The sequence below is a fragment of the Podarcis muralis genome, chromosome 6, assembly GCF_964188315.1.
Source record: "Podarcis muralis chromosome 6, rPodMur119.hap1.1, whole genome shotgun sequence".
NCBI classification, from domain to species: domain Eukaryota; kingdom Metazoa; phylum Chordata; class Lepidosauria; order Squamata; family Lacertidae; genus Podarcis; species Podarcis muralis.
This window is the reverse complement of record NC_135660.1, coordinates 47578318-47600857: the sequence shown is the minus strand read 5'-3', so window position 1 is coordinate 47600857 and position 22540 is coordinate 47578318. Positions and strand designations below refer to the sequence as shown.

Sequence of the window (22540 nt, the reverse complement as noted above, 5' to 3'; positions counted from 1 at the left end):
ATATCTATATCCAAATTGTATGTCATTATTAACCTGGTGTTTTAGTCTTCCTTTCCACATACAGTAGTTAGATTTAGGAATCAAGAGTAGCAAGTTTGATTAAAAAGCAGGGAGTGCTCAGGCAATACATATTCATTTACAGCGTTGAATTTTCTCTTAGTTGGCAAATCAGTCTGCTCTTCTTTAGTTCCAGAATATCTATTATGACCCAGCTTCAACATCAAGCCCCAGCACTGCTGTAGTCTAACGTTATTTCTCCTCCTTTGTGAACTGCAATGCTGCTGATTATGTTGTCAGCAGAGTATGTGTAAATCGAGATAGAACCTCTGTAATTATTCTCTATCTCCTGTTGCACCAAGCTGCACTGACAATACAGCTCCATAGTGCACAGCTAGGAACACAATGAAAACATAGCTCCCCACTTTGACACTCCTCTACCTCAAGTTTGCCAGAGAAAGTTGCATGCCTAGAACAGATAATTCTTTTCTAAGCCAATGTCTGAGTGACACTGCCATACTGATCTTTTCCAAGAAAGAGTGATCTCTTCTGAACTAAGTTGACTTGCTCAGGATAGTGGCAAACTCTTTTGATTACAAGCAGATGTGAAGTAAGAAATTCCCAGAACTTCTGCACGAAATATTTTGTATCTGGCAGGACAATAATTTCCCAGGGTGGAGCTTAAATGAGTATGAAAATAGAAAAATGAATTGGGGAGTGAAAGCAGCCAGCAGTCTGCATTTACAAAGAGCCTCTTGTCATTATTCCGCATTGCCATTGTTAAATACATTGGCTCACTGGGAAACAAGCAGGCAGAAGAGCGTGAGGTTTCTGGCTACCACAGCAGGCTATTTCTTGTGGAAACAGCTAGCTCTTTCTAAAAACTAAAAAAGAAGGAATCTCCAAAATAGTGTAATGTTAAAAATAGCACAGAAGAAAATCCCACCTTAAACATTTTTCTTCTGATCAAAATATGGTTTTCGATGGGCATTTAAAAGCAATTTTTCAGAACCAAACTAAGGACAATTTTTGCAAGTTCCTGTTGCACTTAAAGCTACCTTTAAGCTACCAGTAATATTGTATTATATTTTAGATGTTACTGAACAGTTTTTAATGCTTCTCAAACAAGCAGAGTAAGTTAGGTACTGATTATTTTCAAGAAGCAAATAAGTTTATGTCTTCAAGAAACCTGACTTGCCTTACCTTATTCCTCTTTTCCAGTACATCACTTGGATTTGTATTCATCGGAACAAACTGGTTTGGATCTTCAATTTTGATTGGAGTTCCTCCACTAAGCTTAGATGAATCTTCAGCTTTTATCCACTTGGAAAGAAAAATAAAAATAAAGAAGAATGTTATTGGAAGCGAGGATATTGCAATTTAGTAGTTGGTAAAGGCTAGGGGACATTTCAGGACAATGGGGTTTATATTAAATTATCCAAGTGACCTAATAATAATACATTGCCATGCCACTTAGCTTTTCAGTATATCATTTCATAAGGATATTAATATGCGTAATGGTCCTTTAGCTTGAATAGCATTTAGGTATTTTTAATTAAGTACCTGAAAAGGACCGACATTTGAATACTGACGTAGCAAGGATACTTGCTACAGTACTTCCACTGCCAAAAATTCTATAATGAAGGACTGAATATCCACTGTATTTCTTAATTACCTGGATAACTATCCCTCCTAACTAGGTATTTTTATCGTTCCTTTCAAGCAGTACTTATCATAATGAAAATTGCTGACAGAAACTACAAGGCATTGTTGCATTTGTTAAGCCACCACTGGGTGGAGCTGATCTTTTAAAGTTGAATTTATGTTGTGGTTGGATGCCTTGCATAATACTTGTTTTTCATACATGCGCTCTGGAAATTATTCATTTTATTTATTCATTTTATTAAATTTATATCCTGTCTTTCCTCCCAGGGACCCCAGGGTTGGAAACAACGAAAACAAGTTTTTTAAAAATCCAATACGGATGCAGACTGGGGAAGGCTCGCTGAAGAAGGCAAGTCTTCAAGCAGGGGCTAAAAACACAGCAGAGATGGCTTCTGTCCAATATTCACAGAGAGGGAATTCCAAAAGGTGTCACACTAAAGGCCTAATTCCTGCATTGTGCAGGATGGAGATCCAGTGATAATGGTTTCTGCAGGAGGCCTTCACCTGCAGAGCACAGGGTTAAGACCATCTTTCATGTATCCTGGTCTCCAGCTATAAAGGGCTTTATGCATCAAAACCAGCACCTTGAACTTGGCAGGGAATTGAAGATAATAAAATACAATATTTGGGACAGTGCACGAGAATACTATTCTTTTTACCACAACACAGAATCATAGGACTGGAAGGGTTCCTCTTTTTGAAGATGGAGACAACATTTGCCTGTCTGATTATTGACAGAACTGCTGTCAAAATATGCCATCTGCACTTTGTTGTTTCTCAAAGTAGGCTGGCTCTTTCAAAGTTGTAGCTCATTCATTGAATCCACCACAGAATCATAACTTCTATCATACAGGTCACTGTATGGGCCTATTCCCACCCCACCCCTTTTGGTATATTCCGTCCCCATCACTAGGGAGCTGCTTACTGTGGTTTTAGTCCGGGGACTTGTTTCTCCATTCCGGGATTCTTCAGGAACATCTACTTTCAAATATGTATTTGGAGAATTCAACCATCTTGTCTTCTCCCGCTGCTGCTTTTGTGCTAGGAATTTGAGAGGGGAAATTGGAACTGAATCGTCATCAAAGGAAAAGGCAGTCACGGTGGCTGGGATCTCAACATCACTCTTGTGCCTGGGCTTCTCCCTCACAAGAGGCTGTCGATAAGCATAGCCTGTTCTGTAACCCTGTGCAAGAGGGGAAAAATTTTTATACATTGTGCCTGGACAATAAAATCTTTGGCATGAAATTAATCCTAAAACGTAATTAATTTTCAGGTGGAAATTTCAACCTCGCCCCCCACATCCCAACTCAAACTGTGACAATATATGTTAACAGTTTCAACACCTTTGTATCCTAACACTAAATGCCAAACAATTATTTAAAAAGACTGCAGAACAAGTATGGTATGGCAGCACAGTATCTCCACATCATAGGCCCCACAGAAAGTGAGAAAATCCTTATACAGAGATAGCAGAGACCAATAAATAAAAAGTGGGTAGGAGATCAGAGATTTTCTATTATGGACCAAACCACTGCCTCACTACCTTAGCCAATCAAGTGTGTTCTAGTTCACATATAATGCTAAACAAAACTATGGTTAAGCATGGACACGCAAGTGTGTGGATACTCTCTGGAAAACTCATTGCCACTTAGCTCCTCCTCAGTCCTGCTGCCGCTGGGCTACTCAGAGCTCAACCATGGTTTGGCTTAGTGTTACATCTGAACCCAAGCTCCTGGTCTGTGTCACTCCAGAGAAACCAGAAGCTGTAGCCAAGGTTTGCACTCTGCTTACCTCTTGTGGTTTGTCTGGGAGGAGTTTGTCACGAGCCTGGATAGAAATTGAACTTGAATGTTGGCTTATAAACCTACTTCATGTTAATATTTCTTTTTCAGGTGTCTTATTTACAGGAAAAAAGTGACAGCAGAATTTCTTATGGAACAATCCCATGGGGAGCAACTTGTTCAAAGTACTGAGAACTTGTAGATTAGACAGATGAACGCACCAGGTTGTCCAGCATTCTCATCAGTGCTTCAAACTCCTGTTCGCCAACTTTCCACTTGAACTGAGAGGCCATATTAACTCCTCCTCCTCCAGATGCTACCAGATTGTGTGTGAAAGGTTTATACTTCTGCAAGTCTAGGATAAGAAGATTGTCTACGCCGCCTGCAGCCAGTGCATGTACCTGTGACATAAAGGACTCAGTAATTACAAATTTTTCCAAGTACTATTTGAAGGGTGAATATGTAGCCTTCTTGAATTTTCTGGAAAGAAAATACATGCTAATATTCTTCTTTTCAATATGTTAGCATGTACAAACATGATAGCTATCTTGCAAAGTGCATTACCCACTACTAGATACTAGGACAAGGGCTGTGTAACTTCTGTGTACAGCCCACTGTTGGTGTTCCTAGTATATGTTAAACTTAGATTTCATTTTCTCTCCTGTTAGCTGTTAGTAGCTGTTAGTAGCAAGCATCTTATTAAAACACACACAGACAATATTTTTAAGAAGCCAGTATTTATATAGCATTTAAAGTGCTTCACATCTCTCTGTCTCTCTCACCTGTGTTTCACAAGCTATTTGCACATTATAGATGTAGTGGAAAGCTTCCTCTAATGTCTCTCCAAGCGCTACTACCCCATGGTTCCTCAAGACCAGCACCTAAGAAATGGAGACACTTGTAAGTGACAGAAACTGAGCCAGGTTAGAAACCTTGAACAAAAACATTAACTAGAGTGGAATACCTTACAGCTTGGCCCAATAACTTTCTGGAGTTGAAGTCTTTCTTCTGGCTCATCCAGAGATCCTTGATAATTGTAGTATGCAATATCTCCTAGAATGAGAGCCTCCTGAGAGATAGGAAGTATACCACACTTCATGGAAGAAACCTGTTTCAAAGAAATAATGCTTGTAACATGGAATGAACGTGAAAACTCGTTAATTTTTCAAGTGACACTGAAAGTACCTGTTTAATAACTTTAGTTTGCAACTATTTGAAAATTAGGAGAACAAGGATTCCTACCTAGTTGATAACAAATGATCAATAGATTGTGGGAGTTTTATGGATGGATTGCCAGCATATGGATTTTGAAGCAAATGTGGAGAAGGCAGATGGTTTCAGAATTAAATAGTTCAAGTAAATGGGGAGTTCTAAAAAAAAGACCAAGGGTTGTATCTAGTGGTGTCCCTCTGCTCATGCGAAGCTCTTTCATCCAACAGATGTTTCTGCCAATGAAGGGTGTGTGTGTATGTGTGTGTGTGTGTGTGTGAATGTTGCATATTCATACTCAGCACATAGGACCAATCATTCTCATCCCAAAACCTGTTCTTGAGGGTCAAAGGATACTTCAGAACAGAATAGAAGGTGGCATAGAAGAGAATGAATCCAAAAAATAGCCTCCATCTCTATTCTGCAGATAGGAACCTCTTTGGCAGTGAAAAGAAAACACTGGATACTAGTTATGACCATTCCGGAACTAAGATAACTTGCTCTCAGTTGTCAATGCTCTAATCACCTCCTATTTGGACCACTGGGGCTGCGTTTGAAGGCTGTCTGGAAACCGCAGCTAGCGTAGTACGCAGCTGCAAGACTGGTTAAGTGGGGCAGCCTGATGGGACAATGTGTTACCAGTCCCAAAAGTGCTGCACTGGTTGTCAGTTAGTGACCTGGGCCCCATTTAAGGTGTTAGTACTAGCATACAAGGGTCTAAACCAGGCTTCCTCAACCTCAGCCCTCCAGATGTTTTTGGCCTACAACTCCCATGATCCCTAGCTAGCAGGACCAGTGGTCACGGATGATGGGAATTGTAGTCTCAAAACAGCTAGAGGGCCAAGGTTGAGGAAGCCTGGTCTAAACTACCAACTATATTGGGGCTTTGTGGGTGCTGCTTCTGCGTATTGCTTAGTACTGATGGGTGCTGATCATGCAGGGCTCCTCAGTTTCTGAATACTTTCCCTGGTTAGCTACATCTGTCGCTATCATTGTTAACATTCGGGGAGGAATTTTAAAACATTCCCATTTACCTAGGCATTGGATGGCTGAAATACATTGTACCTGGCAACCTTGAAATTATTAGCTGTGGTTGTTTTCAAACATTTTAATTTTATTATCAATAGTATTGTTTTGTTGTTTGAATATCTGGAAAACTTTCTACTTTTCAGCTGTGCTGTACATGCAGCTTTTTGTTAATTTGATGCTTCTATAATAATTTGCTTGTTTCATCCAAATACTGAGTCTGGATGAGCCTAACTGATTATTAATACATGTATTAATTAATTAATTAATATCAATCTGATGGGTCATTTTAGGTTAATTTTTTGTACCATTAACATCTTCTTTACTGCATTGCTTTTGAATGGCCATGCGTAGCATAATAGCTGAATGAGATTCCTTGGTGTCAAACTTAACAAAGGTTAGTAATGCAAAACCTGAAAATACAGATTATTGTTATATTTACTGCTTTGATCCTATGCAGGAACAGCTTTCATCTTTAATCTCTAGAGTGCAGTATTGGTGTTGGTGTGTATCTGAAGACTTAATTTTGCTGGTATTGTATGCATATTGTATACATTTTGATGTATTGTATACATTATAGTTAATAGGAATAAAGCTACTTTGATAGGAAAAGCAGACTCAAGAATTTGAGAAATAAAAGAGCACAAAGTATAGCACTTCTATACAACTTGTGTTATTCTCAAGATGAATTAATCAAATGGCAACAACAGCCTGTTTTTGTGCCTGTTTAAATTTGTAAGCATCTGAGAAGATGTCAGAAGACTGGTTGATCCATACCTTGAAGAGCAACAACTTATTAATAGAATTGCTGGAGCTTCGAGGATTCTCAACACAAATCAATCCTCAGCTTCAGTCAATCCTGTAATGATGTACTATTGGAACATTTTCCTCTTTATGCCACATTAAGAAAAGAACAGACTTACAGCTGCTGTTGCTGGAGTGTGTATGTGGATCACACATCGAACATCAGGGCGCATGGAGTAGATGGCTGCATGAGGGCTGAATCCTGAACTGTCAATGCTTAGATTGGTGCTTCCCTGGTCAACCACGTCTCCCAGTATGTTTACTTTTACCTGAAAAGCCAAGTCAGAGAAACACCACTAATTACATTTCAGTCCTGACTGAGAGTAACCAAGGAACATAGGTTGGCTTTTATAGCTCCTCAGCTTTCAGGAGAAACACAGAGTATAGTGTTAGAATTACTACAAGATTTAAATGAGTGTGATACGGTATTTTTAAAGCCATTTCAGTCGGCTCTGTTGTACTTCAGCTCTCAGTTGTCTAATAAACATTAAAGAAAAAAGTACAAACCCTCAGAAGGAGAATAGCGATGCTGTTGTAGTTAGTAAATTACCTTGCTTGCAAATATGGATTTGGCAAGCTCTTAATACTCCTTTATATTATGAAGCAAATACTGTGCCTATTAAAGTAGTTCTTATAGCTCAGATTACTACCAAGCCTTAAGTGTCAAGCGCCTGTGCTTCCTTGTCACCTTGCATGCTGCAAAGACAGTCTCAGGCTCTTTCCTTCCAGGCCACTCCTCAGGACATTTGACATCAAAACAATGGACTTAGGTGCCAACTTTCACACTTGGTTTGCTGCCATCACAGCATATAAAATACCAGATAGGGAATGTAGCCTCCAAGAGACTTCTCTGCTGTTGCAGCCACCAAATAAGTAGGAAGGGAAGCTAACAGCTGCAATGAGGGAAGCCATTAAGATTCCCATCACACTTCTGATTATGTCATTCTCAGTGTGATGCATGTTGAATTTCCTAACAGTGGCTTAAGCGAACAATACAATTTCCCAATAAAACAGATGAAATTGTTCAGTGTTCCAACTCCAAGCTCAAATTGTGGGGCAGGGATGGGTGTGCTACCCTTTTTCTAAAGGAGACTGTCTCAAATAGGAGTTGTTTTGCTTAAGGAAGTATTTCTTTAGGTACAGGGAGGCTTTCTGGGTCACTCCATCCATGTTCTCCCACTATATGCACCTGGATACAAACAGCCAAGTTTAATTTAAGGTACTTAAGAGGCACAGGATCAGACATAAACATGAGTGGGAGAGAGAACAAGGAGGAGGATCATATGGTAAGAAGCAGCAGATAAATTTTGGCAGAGGACTGGTTAAAAATGCAAGTGCTTTTTCAGCAGATAGCTGCAGATGAAAGAGAATATAAACCTACATAGAAACCTGAAGACACTTACAATAAAGTAGCTGCGTTTTAGCAACTGAGAAAAAAAATGTAACCTTTGTTTCAGTTGTTTGCTCAAAGAAAAACATTAGGCACATACAGGCATCGACCCACATGCAGGGGCTATGTTCCAGGCCCCTGAGCGCTTAAGTGAAATCATGTAAAGTGTGAAACCCCCTTTAAAGAGACACTAAATGCCTATTCTCCCTGCTCTCTAGCTCTCTCTCCAATCCAGTTGAATCTCTGGGGCTGCATGGAGGATGAGCGGTAAAGGGGCTGCTACTGCTGCGCTACCCCCCACATCAGCTGTTGGGTAGGGAGGCTAAGCAGCCGAAATAAAGCCCTGCTGCACCTCAGGTCTCTTTGGGGCTTCCTCCGCCCTCACTGACATCCTCTTTGGGCTCTGGGGAGGGTCTGCTTGTAAGCCATGAGGACTCTCCAGCTCTCTTCTGCCATTTCCTTGTATGATTCTTCTTTCTTTCTTTCTTTCTTTCTTTCTTTCTTTCTTTCTTTCTTTCTTTCTTTCTATCATTTCCTGGCTCCATGCATATATGTGTGGGTAGAACATGCCTAAGTGGGGGTGGGGGTGCCTGTATGCCCTAAAGGTTCTGAAATGTCCTTTGGGGTCAACAATAAATGAAACAGAACAAAACTCTCAACATAATTAAGTGCATAACATTATTCCCTATGTTAAGTACATACCAAATTGGAGGCAGAAGCTTCAGAAAACGATAGGCCTCTTGGAATGATAAGAATATGATCGTGTTCTTTGCTTACTCTTACCTGGAAATTGAGAGGAAAAGGTTACTGTGATGCTAACAAAACTGTATGTTTAATCCTGGGGTAATATGCAATTTATAGGGCTGAAAAGCTCAGCTATATCTTCCTATATGCAAAGGAGTAATAAAAATGCTGACTTCAGGGTACTTACTGTGATATATGAATTGGCCAGGTGTGCCCATCCGAACAGATCTGTCAGCCTATACAAACTGGCTAATTTACAACGAGTAAGTTTTTCGCCCTTTACATATGTAGTGGTATCTATCCCAGGAAGGTCATTGATAGGTGTAACCAATCCAGAGCCTAAATTATATTATAAAAAAACCATTAGAACATTCTCTTCAAAGCAACCATATAGTCACATTTTAGAATGAACTGGAAACTGCTAACATTGTGGTTATTTCCATTACCTTCCCAACAACTCTTAGTATTTAAACTACTGAACTTTGCACCTGAGAAATGTTCTTTTTCTGACTTTCAAAAGAGAAGGCAGAACCAAGTTGGTGACACAGGCAGGTACTTGAAACACCACCTGAAGCTGAATTTCACAACAAAATGTCACTTTTTATATTTTCCTGCTACCTCAATTAACAATTAAATAAAATAAATAGCTGTTAATATAGCAGTTCTTTTTAAAAGAAAGCATTTTATTTGCCAAATCTAAACTACAGGTTAAAGCAGGGATAGGCAATGTGGCCCTCTAGATGCTGCTAGACTACAACTCCCATCATGCTTGACCACTGCCATTGTGGCTGGGGCTAATAGAAGTGGTAGTTCGATAGTGTCTGGAGGGCGGTACATTGGCTACCTGGGTTATAGGGAGTGGTATTGCTTGTATGCAGCAGAACACTGGATCTTTTTGATATCTCATATATACATGTATATGTGATCACAAACAGAAATCAGTAGAAGCAAAAGTGAATCTATCAGCAGTTTATCAAGATCAGGTTTTCCATAAAATAATCCAGGAACAAGGATAGGCATTCTCTATAAAGGTCATTTTAGCTATTAGAAAGAATTATTATGAATTGCACTTACTTAGAGGAGATGAAGAAAATCCTGCAAAAGAGCTTGCCATAATGTAGTCGGCAATCTGCTGTAAGGCAAGCAATCCAGTTGGGTTATTGCCTTTCTTCATTTGCTCTTGAATTAGTGATTCCAGGTCTTCCCGAAAAGCCTGTGAAAATATAAGACATATCTGTCAAGAAGAATCAGCAGCTGGTTTGTTCTTTTTACCATCCAACATAGTTACTTATTAAAGAGTAGTTCATTTTTTAAAACAAGTTCGAAATATTTTGGAACTGAAATCTCTGTACTGAACTTCAGAACAACTACATCAATTTAGCGTTGCTTTGTATGGATTGACTGCATGCACTTCTGGTTATTTCTGCTTTATTGTATCAGAAGCCAGGAGAAAGGGGAACAGAAGATGCTTAGTAGTTGAAAAAGAAGGGTACTACTCTGTTCCCCATGTAAGTCATGGAGGTCAGCGACAAACAGATCACCTGCTGGCTATGTCAAGCAGCTACTCTAGCTAGAGGGTCATGCCTAGAAATAGCTCTGGGTCGCACTTTCTCTAGTGCCTGTTTGTGGATATTTTTTTAGAGCTAGGAAATGAAAGCAGCATGCATCCATGTGCGCGCGCGCGCACACACACACACACACACACACACAATTCCCCCTTAAGATTTGAACTCAAGCAGAGTGGGAGTTGAAGAAAGATTACTCTGAGTAACATTTTGCTGCCATCTTCTCCCACTAATGCCACTCCCCCACAGGTTTGCTTCTTGCCTTGATCGTCCCACTCCGAAATGCAACACATTTACTTCGAAACTATTTTAACCAAGTGTTGGTAACCATTAGTGCAAACCTAACAGCAGCTGATGAAATACTGGGGACATTCCTACCTGAAGCCATTCTTAGAAAGACAACTTTTTCAAACTTTTTCAAACATTGGATGTTTGACCCAACTGAGCTAAATTCCATGGTGCTTGTTGTGTGTGTGTGTGGGGGGGGGGGATCCAACTCACTATGGTTTTTACTAATTAACATGTTATTTGTTTCATATTAGAGCATATAGTGTAGAACAGCTGAATGTCTGATTGTCTTTGAAGCTGACTGTGGCAGGACACTCTACAAAGCTTTTTGAGCTGAGTGCTATTGTGTCATAATACATATGCTAAGAGCTGCAATGTAAGGCCAGGAAGTTATTTTTATTCTTTATAATAGTACATAAGAGTTTCTGGAAACAGCAGACATCACCCTAGTCTCTCACTCTAGACTTAACTCAATTACAAAATGCTTTGGGGAAACCAGAACTGACAGCAACCAGGTGATCAGATTTTCCCCAATAAGGAATTTTCTACATCAACAACCAAAAAAAGCACCCCAACAGTGGATGAAGCTATATATTAGATATTGTGATACATCTGGATTTAGTTTTTAAAAATTACACAATGTCTCTATAACTGGCTATACTGTATTATTACATAAAACTATGGGGAAACCACAAATAAGGGGTGGTAAGTGGAAAACGCTGAAGGAATTAATGGTTTGGGGTCTTAATTTATCTGCACTGCAATATCATTAAAGCTGCTAGACTATTATAAATGTGGGGAAGGTGAGGTTAGGAACATGGGGCGGGGGGAAGCCCAGTGAATTCTTGCCAATAGTGTACCACTATATTAGCAATACTAGCCTCAAGCTCTGCATGTCTGGAAACTGCTGATAAGCAGCTCCCACTAGCCAATATAAAATTAGAGCTAACTGAAAGTTCTTCACTCACTATTTCATGCAACACACACACACAAATAGACCTTAACTGACATGAAAAAAGCTAACAGGAACATTAACTACTTACAGATGTAAACCATTTGCCATTTCCTTACCTTACCCCGAAATGTTTTTAATCTGTCTATTCACACATTGACCCAGGCAGAAGTATCTCTCCCACCCCAGGAAGTCTCTTTCTGCTCTACTACATTGGTGCGTATGATACAGTTATGCAATGATGTGGCTTATTTCTGCTATCTCTGACTCAATAGTTCTATGCAACAGTACCTCAACACACAGCAATCATTCTCTCAGTACTTCAGAAAGACTTCTCTCGATGGTTCAGATGCCTGTTCTGTATTTTTACCCAGAGCTTTCTGGCATTGTGCACTGCCTAAAGCAGCATCAGTTTCCCCATAATACCAGGTAAACAAAATGCAATGCTATTCACAGCTGCAGAAACGGCATTTGACCTGTCAATTATTGTTAAACAGTGGTCAAGTGTCAGAACACTAAAAGTACATTTTATCTTATAGCATTTTAATACCGTTATTGTGAAGCATTTAAATTCATTTGTGTGAATATGAATAATAACTGCTAACAGTGTTTGGTCCTGTTTCTATTAATGTGAATAGCTCTTTTCTCTGGCTTTTATCTAGAATACTAGGATCAACCATCGCTATTTTTTCTAGAAAATGTTTGCCCTGTTCTCTTAAAATAGCAATGGCCCACCTAAGAGGTGACTGAACAGAATATTCAACAAAATTTGATCAATGTTAAACAATAGGTAGTCAACTGACCAGTGTGCTAAGCCTATTACAAAGCAGTGATTCCACTGCACTGGTCACTCATGCACTCACTGCCAAGTTTTCTAATTACCGTATTTTTTGCTCTATAAGGGAGCAAAAAAGTAAGGGGAAATGTGTGTGCGTCTTATGGAGCGAATGCAGGCTGCGCAGCTATCCCAGAAGCCAGAACAGCAAGAGGGATTGCTGCTTTCACCGCAGCGATCCCTCTTGCTGTTCTGGCTTCTGAGATTCAGAATATTTTTTTTCTTGTTTTCCTCCTCCAAAAACTAGGTGCGTCTTGCGGTCTGGTGCGTCTTATAGAGCGAAAAATACGGGTATGTGGATTCTGCCCTCAGGAGCTGTGCCAGAAGGCCCTGAAACCTTCCAACAGTTTGACTTCACCCTGAAAGGCGCATTCCTCCCAAGACAGACACTAACCAACGAGTACCATTATTATGGACACCTGGTAAAGTAGCCCCTTTGAAATTAGTAGCACAGGTACTGCTAATTATACATGTACTTATTTATACACAACAGTGTAGACAGTACAGTAAGCCCACAATTTGCAGACATTTAACTCGGTGCTTTATGTGCATGATAATTAAGAAAGAAAGAAAGAAAGAAAGAGGTAGGGTTCTGGGAAACATGAGTTTGGCAATCCCACCCACCTTTAAACCCAATGGGTTTTGATGATATACAATTTTGGCTTTAGGTGTGATCCCCTGCATGAGTTGTGGGTCTACTTTACTGTATAATATAAAAACCACAGTTCCTTCTCTTGTTTAAAAACCAGCACAACTATCCTATTAGAGCAAGTTGCTTGCTGTAGTGATAGTTTGTGTTTTAGTGAGCATGCCTGAAATACTCCATGAAATAAACTATGTAACACACAAGCTGTATAAACAGCATGCATTTCCTAGTGTAGCATTACAGAACTGAAGCTGACTCAAGATAGGGGCTACCTATTTGTTTGCTTGCTTGTTTGTTTGTATATTTAGCAAGCACATGACAAGTATATGCTATGTCTTACACAGGATTTCTGTTTCACAGTGACAGAACTGGTCATGTCATATGTTTACTGAATTCACAAAGTATAATATTGGCTCCAGGCTGACATTGTATATGGATTAGCTTAGGGTCAGTTTTGGTCGCATGAAACTATTCTTGAATGATGTTTTTACGGTATTGACAGACATTTCACATAAAGGTAGAAAAAAGCAATACAGGAAAAAACAGAATGTGACAGTTTCACAGGAAGGCAACACTTAAAATGGGAAATGTAGAATCACATCTGAAATAGGTGCCCATGTTTTTTCTTTCAGGTAGACAAATTCTACTTTAAAAAAAAAAATGTAGAATTTTGCTACGACCAATTAAATGTAAGAGTCCTCACTGAATAGCACAATACATTTACTTTAGCTTTACAGTATCTAATAAAAAGTATTTGACTAAAAAAAAGTAGTGTATACATTTCAGATATAGACCAAACCATAAAATCCCACTGTAAGTGCCCACTCTTCGCACTAACTCACACATCATCACCTTCCCCTGGTCCACTATTCTGCCTCTGAAGGACACAGCCTACCAAACACAGTTTCCCAATTAGCCCATATACAAGCAACTTTGTATGTGTTGTCTTCAGTTTATGTTCACTAGGAGCTCTTCTAAGCTGTATACAGCCTTTAAAAATGCCTCTCCTAGCATGCTGAGTCCTCTGAATTACAGGTTTGGAGCAGGATGAGTCTGTTACAGAATTATTCCATGGTAGGTTTAAGCCACGTTGTTTTATTTGGAACTTGCAATGAGGAGCACATAGCAAAGTCACCCTTTTAGAAATTTATTTGGAGCCATGAAAGCCAGAAACTTACAACTAATAGTTGGTTTGAATAATATAGAAACTGGAGGAAGCAGAACATATGCCTTTCAATTATCATTCAGGCATAAATCCTACACCAGTCTTCCATACAGGATTAACTTGTATTACTACCTTTAGACGTTTTCAAACTGAAGTTAAAAGTGGTGCAGACACACCTACACCTATCCTTTAGCTCAGGACAGAAGTTTCATTTTCAAATTGTCCACATAGAGATGCTACCTTAATATTGCAATTCTAAACATATTTACACATAAGCCAGTCGCATGGAGTCACACTGTCCATTTAGGATGCAATCTGATGAATATGGGTTTATTATTGCCTAAACGGATTGTGCGTTGCTTTCTTGTAGACTGGCCCTGTTTCCTTGGCACACAGACTTATGAGCAGACATGGATTATAAAAAGCAAAACTAGCTCTATTCTGGGTTGTTATAGTTTCTGGACAAACTACAATCTCCTCTGGACTCGTGAAGAAGTTTGACAATTTTAACTACAATTATGAGATGCACTGAACTCACAAACAAGTGTACGCTAAGCTGGTGTTCTAAAACATTATTTTAATGATATGTAAAATACAGTTTACCTTTTCCAACAAACCAAATCACATGGAGGCATTTGAGGCAGCTTTTAAGTACAGAATTCAAAATAAGAGCGGAATGCCGATCTGCATGTAAATGTCCCAATAGTTTGTATCTGGGCAGTGACTTCCCTTTTCTTCCCTGTGTCTAAGCAGCAATCAAATGCCATGTAGCTGGGAAGCTACTTTTGTGCAGTGTTAATGAAGCATAGCACTTTTTAAAAAAAGGGGGGGGGGGGTTGAGAGCCAAACTCCGCATAAAGGGCTGTTTGTTCACACATGAAAACTGTGCAAACAAATACTGTACAAACCACCCATCGATGATTTTCATGAAATGTTACACAGTCCTGAGTTATTCTTTCTCGCTATTATGTAGTCCAAGAGTTTATCTCTCATGTTCATTATTTTTAAATGAAGACATAACAATACAAGTCTCTGCAAATGAGGAAACACTGTTTTGTCTCTCCCCCCAACCCCATCCCCCTGAATTATACTCACAGGACTTTGCAGTATCTGGGTGACTCTTTTCCTTTGTTCCATCATGTTGAAGTCTTGCCTGAGGTCAGGAGACATGTTTCTTTCGCGGATGTAGTCAGGGTCATTTTCATTGATGCGGTCAAAATATCTCTCTTTGTGAGGCATGCTGGGGGGTGGAGGGGTTGTGATTACCCCCTGGCTGGTCTCGGCACTCATGCTTCAATCTGGATTATTCTCTTCACCTGGAACAATAAGAAGCCAGGAGAGATTTAATGGCATTTAAGAACAAGCCATCAAATTGACCTTACAAGCATGGACAATTACAGAGAAGACATGGATTTAGAATCCTGTGACATGACAAAGAGCAATCAAGGGTGGGGAAGAGTTGTACAATATGAACATTTTCATGCCTTTTAAAAGGATTATTAGCTTCTGAGTTTTTATTTTTATTTATTTAATGTGATTTCTTTAGGACATCAATCACTTAAAAGTCAATCTTGTCCTACGTATCTTTCACATCTGTTTGGTTCTCAATCAAAATTTGCATTTCAGTGACAATTAGCTTTCTCCCCTCTGGTCACCACAACTGGCCTGGCACAAAATTCCCATAAGTTCTTTATGTATTGCAAAAAACTCTGTAAGGAAGATCTTTGTGCTAGGTAAGCTCAGCACAAACTGAGAAAAGACCCTTCTAATTCTTCAAGCACTCTGAATTTAACCACAGAATTTAGGGGAAGACTAGGGGATTGCCTAGTGAGGAAGCAGTGAGGAAGAGTCATACTACTTTTGCCTCTCTATAAAGCAGTGTTTCTCAAACTTGGGACCCCAGCTGTTGTTGGGACTACCAATTCCCATCATCCCTAGCTAGCAGGACCAGAGGTCAGAAATAATGGGAGTTGTTGTCCAACAACAGCTAGAGACCCAAGTTTGAGAAACTCTGCTCTAAAGCCTAGTGCTAAGTGAAAGACCGATTCTACCACATCTCAAAGTTCCCTGTGTTTTTGAGGAGTGGGAAGGAGGCGATTGGTCAGCTGCAGTGGCGTAGCGTGGGTTGTCAGCACCCGGGGCAAGGCAAGTAATTTGTGCCCCCTAACCCGTGGATTTGCGCCCCCTAACCTGTGGATTTGCCCTAACCCCAGATGTTGCGCCCGGTGCGGCCGGCCCCCCCTGCACCCCCCACGCTACGCCACTGGTCAGCTGCAATCACAATTAATAGTTGGCTAGTAAATCAAGGCAACATTGGGGGACCATCAATGTACCGTATATTTCCATCCATAAGACACCCCCATGTGTAAGACGCACCCAATTTTGGGGGACTCCGATTTAAGAAAATGGGTGAGATACTATCTGTGTATAAGACGAGCCCAAATTTTGAACATTATTTTAGAGTAAAAAAAAAACATAATATTATACACGGAAAAGTATGGTAATATGTAATTTCTAATTGTCATGTTGCAAGGTACACACTTGTATAAGAATCATCACTTCTGAGTCAGATGTTAGCTTGGGTTGGTAACACTTTAGTTGCTTCCAGTAGCTCTCAACAGACCACCAGGTGGTGTCTAAGTCCTGAAGAGGTCTTAAACTGAAAACAGTTCAGAGGGCCACATGATTAGTTTCCCTGGACTGTAAATAGATTTCTTAGAACACCTTCATAGTGCAGTTTCCTCTCCAGCTATGTATTTGTGACACAGATATTAAATATGCCCCCCCATGATAAAACTAAAATATAGCTTGAATTTTAAATAACCTATTGAGAAAGTGAGACATGATATTATCAATACTGTTAAAGAACATTGCTCTGGACAAGAAAATGCGTTTCAAAATTCTTTTAAGTTTTGTTCACATACTTTTTATTTTCAGTTTGTGGCTGAATACCACACTGGGTACAGTTTATAATGGCCACCTTGCAGTTTGTACACAAACAAGATCAAAGTGATTTTCTATACAAGAACCTGCCTGTAAAGTATCGTTGCACTCTATGCGCTGCATAGAGGAATTGAAAAAGCAACCACTTTCCAGTGGCCCAATACCATTTCTAACGTAGCTGGATAATACACAGAGCTATCTCCCCTTCCATTGCTGAAAACGGGAAAACTCTGTTTGTATGTGTGGTACTGTCTTACTGGATTGCAGCCAATCTACGTTGGCATAAACTCCCTTGTAAACAAGAGGGTGGACACAAAGGCTTGAATACTAATACTTAACTGCTTTTTCTCTGTTACATAAATAGGCAGTTTTTACATGGTGGTCTTGTCTTCAGGGTTAATACATTTACATCAGTAAATGAATAAACAAATAATTTCAGGGACTCCCCAACCTGGTAGGAAGTAGAAAACAACCTGGATAGATTTGGATCCATAACCCTTATAACCAGCCTGCTTCTGGTTATTTGACTCCCAATATGGACAAGTTTCTAGAGCACCAAATGCTACAGCATATTAGTGGAAGGGGAGAAATTAAATATCCCTTAAAGTCCAAAGCATCCAGAGAAACCAGCCTGTGCTTCTGCATGGAGGGGGATGGGTTTACCTCTTCCTACCCTACCCCAAGCTCTGAACTGAAGTGAAATATTTTTTTTAATGCTTGCTGTTTTGAACACTGTGGCCAGGCAAGTTTTCATCTTTAACAGCATAGCAGCAAAGAACAATATTTTGTGAACAGGAATGATGTTCTCCTTTTGGCAGTCTATATTCCTTTTCTCTCTCTACCCGCCCTCCCCAGCCATTTGTGCTTCTTGCCTCAGAATGCAACTGGTTGTGATGAAAGTCACTGGTTACTAAAAGCTCCAGTGAAGTTCAGGGACCGGACAAATTGCACAGCATTGAAAAGGGGAGGAGGAATTGGAAGCAGTTAACACAATACGCATACTATTTGCAAAAGCATGCTTGGATGCCAAATCATAGCAGGAAGAGATGTTCCACTAATTCTACATTCATATTTTGGATTTGTTACAAATTGATGCTGCTTGAGAAACTAGGACTACTAGAAACTATAATTTTGAATTTTAAAAGCATACTTTTCATAATTGAAGAATTACCTTCCTTAACCTTTTAGAATACAGTACAGTGGTGCCTCGCAAGACGAAATTAATTCGTTCCGCAAGTTTTTTCTTCTTGCGAGTTTTTCGTCTTGCGAAGCACGGTTTCCCATAGGAATGCATTGAAAATCAATCAATGCGTTCCTATGGAAACCAACTTCAGACCAGGTCCGGGAACAGTCTGTCCCCCGACCTCTTCTGAAGGCTGGGGGGGGGGGGAACAAGGGCTTTTCTTCCCACCCCCAGCATTTTAAAAAACCTCCGCTGTCCGGGGCGATCTTAAAATGCTGGCGGGCGGCAGCGAAGCCTCCGCTGCCGCCCGCCAGCATTTTAAAAAACCCCGGGACAGCGGAGGACTTCTCCGCTGTCCGGGGCGATCTTAAAATGCTGGCTGCCGCCCGCCAGCATTTTAAAAAAACCCCGGGACAGCGGAGGACTTCTCCGCTGTCCCGGGGCGATTTAAAAGCCCCCGGGAAGGCAGGCAGGGGGGGAGCAAAGACTTTTGCCCCCCGCCGGCCTTCAGAAGAGGTCCTGGACCTCTTCTGAAGGCCGGCGGGGGGTGAAAGTTTTTGCCCCCCCCCTGCCTTCAAAAGCCGTCCGGGATAGCGGAGAAACGAAGGCTGGCGGCGGGAGGAGGTCTCTCCGCCCCGCCGCCAGCTTTCGGAGGAGGTCCGAGGACAGTGGGGAAGACGCGCTGCGCTTCCCCGCTGTCCCGGAGATTTCCCTATGGGCTTTCGTCTTGCGAAGGAAGCCCATAGGGAAATTCGTTTTGCGAAGCGCCTCCAAAACGGAAAACCCTTTCGTCTAGCGGGTTTTCCGTCTTGCGAGGCGTTCGTCTTGCGGGGCACCACTGTATTTTAAAACTTACATTCTCAATAGTCAACCAAGACTATTGGAATGTTGCCATTTCTTAAACCCCAGACTCACAGCTCACAGACCTATTAGTTGTAACTTCATTGCAGAAGAACAACAAAGGTGCTTGGGGCAGCAGGGGACATAAAATTGTGCAAAAAAAAGAGAGTATCTAACAAAATCAGAGCTTATGCAATATTAATTCTTTTACAGCAGCACATAAACTGAACATTGTCAGTGATAGGTCCTCCCCACCCCCCCTTACATTTTTTCCTTCACCAACTTCGCTCCAGGGTAAAAATTTCCCTTTAAGCTTTGGTGCCTGCTGAGCAAACAAAAGCAGGCAAACATTTCCAACAATCAGGACTGCAGCACATACTGTTACAAAACAGCCATTAATCAGGTGACAAGCTTTCAGGAACTCTGTTCCAGCATCAACCATCAAAGTACTTTGCTCTCTTCCCAACTACTTCATGAAACTGTTCACAGAGACAGGTTAAGCAAAGAAGAGATGTGTCAGCAGGCATGTTTTGTTCTCTGGTAACCTCCTGTTTCCCTCATCTCCAGCTGGCACCCAAATAATAGAGATTCTTGATTTCCTGAATAATGGAACTTGAGTCTTACTATTTATATTTGGCTTCAGCCAACTAATCCCAACAAGAATCAATCGCCTTCCTAGCTCTACTACTACAAAGGTGTTCCATGTTAGCTGCTCTGCAAACACATACAGAACTACTTCATAAATCCTGAAAGCACTTGTTGCCTGATAAAAATAAAGTGGCTATTCAATTCCCTTCAAGTACACTCTACATAGTAGATGGAGGTTTATAAATAAGTCCTTTAAGATGCTATAGAAATGCTGCTGTCCTAAGCACGGTTACTTGGAAGCAGCTTCTTCACTGGAACTTACTACTTATCAAACATGCATATGTAATAGCAAACAAAAATAGTTTATTCTTTTTTACACATGAAAAAGCATGATAGCACACACTGACTTCATACTTTTCACTTAATTAGATTAACTGTGCTATAAGAGAGATTGGTTATTGATTCTCCTGGCCCTCTCAAACAGCCATTGCTACCATAGATCTGACTATCCTCCTGGACTGGCTAGATTAACCGAAGCATGATGATATTATGAGTCTGCTCCTTGTTGTATGGCTAGTCCCAAAGGGGAAGTTAGTGTGCCAACCTACAGCACTTATATTATGGGGTTCCAAAGGGTTTCATCTTGCGCACAATATTATTTTATTATTTATTAATTAAATTCATATCCTTGCCTCCCTCCCAAAGGAGTCATGGGCAGCAAAGACATCAGTATTTTTAACTGTAAATTTTTTAACTGCATTAAGCTGCATTTTAAATAGTTGTAACCTATCCTAGGACCTTAAGGTGAAGGGCAGGTAACAAACTGAAATAAATAATAATAATAATAATAATAATAATAATAATAATAATAATAATAGGGAGTTCATAACAAAGGTATGTATGGTCATGGAACAAAGCTCCCCATTCACTCCCCCAACTGAATTATTTCAGAGTTGACACTGTTATTGTGCTTGATCCTCTAGCTGGTGTTTTTGGTTATTTGTTCATTTACATTCTCCTAGAACAAAACAAACAGATTGAGCAAAAGTACAGGAATCCATTTATATATTATTTTACCATTTATTTAAAGAACTTGTAAACCAGTCACAATTCAAAAATATTGTAGTGGTGTACAAAAAAAGAAATAAATACCATTACAATACAAAATTTGAACACTATGTATACATTAAAGCCATCTGTAAAAATAGATGGAACCATATGGAACTGAAGTAAACACTACCTCTTTTTCTGCTGATCTGAACAAAAAATGGCTTTAAACATCAGACACAATTTCACCCCTTTTTAACACCCCCAACAAGGCTAGCACAGACATCCTGGGCGAGAAAATCATGAGGACAGTGCTATAGATCAGCAAAGAGCTCAAATTTATTTTACAAACAACGACATGGCAATCAATTCTGTGATGTGAGAGTAATATGAGGCATCTGAAGGTTCAAGAATGCTTATTTTGAAGGAAAAAAACTGGTTTGAAAAGCTTTTCACAGATGACAGCATTTTTCTGTGCTTGGTCTGAAAGATTTTGCTGCAGTCTTGGCAGTCTAGGTACTGCTGCACTGAAACTGGCAATTTAATTTTTGGTTTTCATGACCTAGCTCATCTTCACTATACTTAATTCAGCTTGGACAAAAGCAAACATAAGCTGAAAAGAAAGAGGGGAAAAATGGACTGGGTTGCCCCCTCCTTAGCAAGTGGGTAAAACCCCATGGTGATTCTGAATGTTACCAACTTTGTGCATACCATATTTGATAACATTTAGAACTTAAAACTGGAATATTCATATTGTTGTAGTACTTGACAGATATTTTAAAAAATACCAGTTGAAATTTCTCATCATTACAAAGCAACATAACTGGCCAGGGATATTCTTTATTTACTATAAGCTGGCAGTTGTGTGTAATTTATTGTATTCACTGTGGATCAACTTGTAGTCATGGAACTATTTTCTTTACTTTTTATGAGCTGTAAACTGTTTCTATGGTTCCACTGAGATAACCATGACACGTAAAAGAAACAATTGTACAATACATTTGGTTTTAATCATACGAAGTGTTCTTAAGTGCCAAGAGTTTGTAAGTTTGTAAATATTTCCTCTCTTGCAGCACCTCCTAGGCTCCCAACTTCTTTTGCACAACCAAGATTTGTTCTTTTGGTTCACTCCAAAGTTTCCTTATGCAGAAGGAGAAAAAGTTTCCATTTGTTGTTGAGATACAAAAATGATATACTACTGCAAATACTAGGTGAAGGAATTAGGAATTTCTCTTTTATTTTGCACATATACCTCTCTTTCTACTGGGAATACCTCTGAAGATCACGATTTCTCTGATTACTTTTAGCAGTATGGAATCACACACTGTATTCATATCATATCATAAGTCATTCTTGATTTATGGCAGTTTTGCCCATCCTTAAAAATGTCAAGAGGAGAAACAGCTGCCTCTTTGCTCTGAGTGTAGGTTCAAAAGTTGGGAAGGCGAGCAACTCAAGTGACAGACGTGCAGCAACTGGTAGATTTTACAAATGTTTACATGAACAACTGATCTTGCACCACACTGCTGTAGTATGTGCCCAACCCTTTTCCTAGTGCAAGCCATCGCAGCTCCTCCTCTTTGTCCACATTCTATCAAGGCTAACCTTTAATTCTTACAAGTCAACAATGCTATTATCAAGAAGTCAAAAGGTTATCAAGTTGTCTGAAATTGTGCCAACTGGTGAGCACTTCCCATTATCAGTCTATTCCATCTTGAAGGTCAGACATATGCTCTAGTGAGAAAAATTGAACCGATAATCAGTAGCAGAGACAGAAGTTCACAAAGTTTTAGACAGGACCTTGAGAAGAACTAGCCAAAAACATTAAAGCCCAGCATGAAGGAACTGCCTTATATTATTCTAAAATTAGCA

General features: G+C 40.0%; 1 protein-coding gene and 1 long non-coding RNA gene across 10 annotated transcripts in view; one reads left to right on the top strand and one right to left on the bottom strand.

Annotated features, from left to right (window-relative positions):
* Positions 1 to 22540, bottom strand: part of ADD3 (adducin 3) — a 97885-nt gene that overhangs the window by 7122 nt on the left and 68223 nt on the right. For all 9 annotated transcript variants that reach the window (XM_028730328.2, XM_028730325.2, XM_028730327.2 and 6 more), the window contains 10 exons: positions 15163 to 15383; positions 9691 to 9829; positions 8804 to 8955; positions 8575 to 8655; positions 6602 to 6751; positions 4408 to 4551; positions 4226 to 4324; positions 3665 to 3844; positions 2588 to 2845; positions 1201 to 1320 (listed from right to left, as the gene is read on the bottom strand). In XM_028730328.2, coding sequence (XP_028586161.1) covers positions 1201 to 1320; positions 2588 to 2845; positions 3665 to 3844; positions 4226 to 4324; positions 4408 to 4551; positions 6602 to 6751; positions 8575 to 8655; positions 8804 to 8955; positions 9691 to 9829; positions 15163 to 15357 — 1518 coding nt within the window. In that variant the 5' untranslated portion in view covers positions 15358 to 15383. The remainder of the gene's footprint in view (positions 1 to 1200; positions 1321 to 2587; positions 2846 to 3664; positions 3845 to 4225; positions 4325 to 4407; positions 4552 to 6601; positions 6752 to 8574; positions 8656 to 8803; positions 8956 to 9690; positions 9830 to 15162; positions 15384 to 22540) is intronic.
* LOC144327999 (uncharacterized) lies at positions 11571 to 12813 on the top strand. Its single transcript, XR_013393192.1, has 2 exons — positions 11571 to 11850; positions 12504 to 12813. It is a non-coding gene; the product is annotated as an uncharacterized LOC144327999 (long non-coding RNA).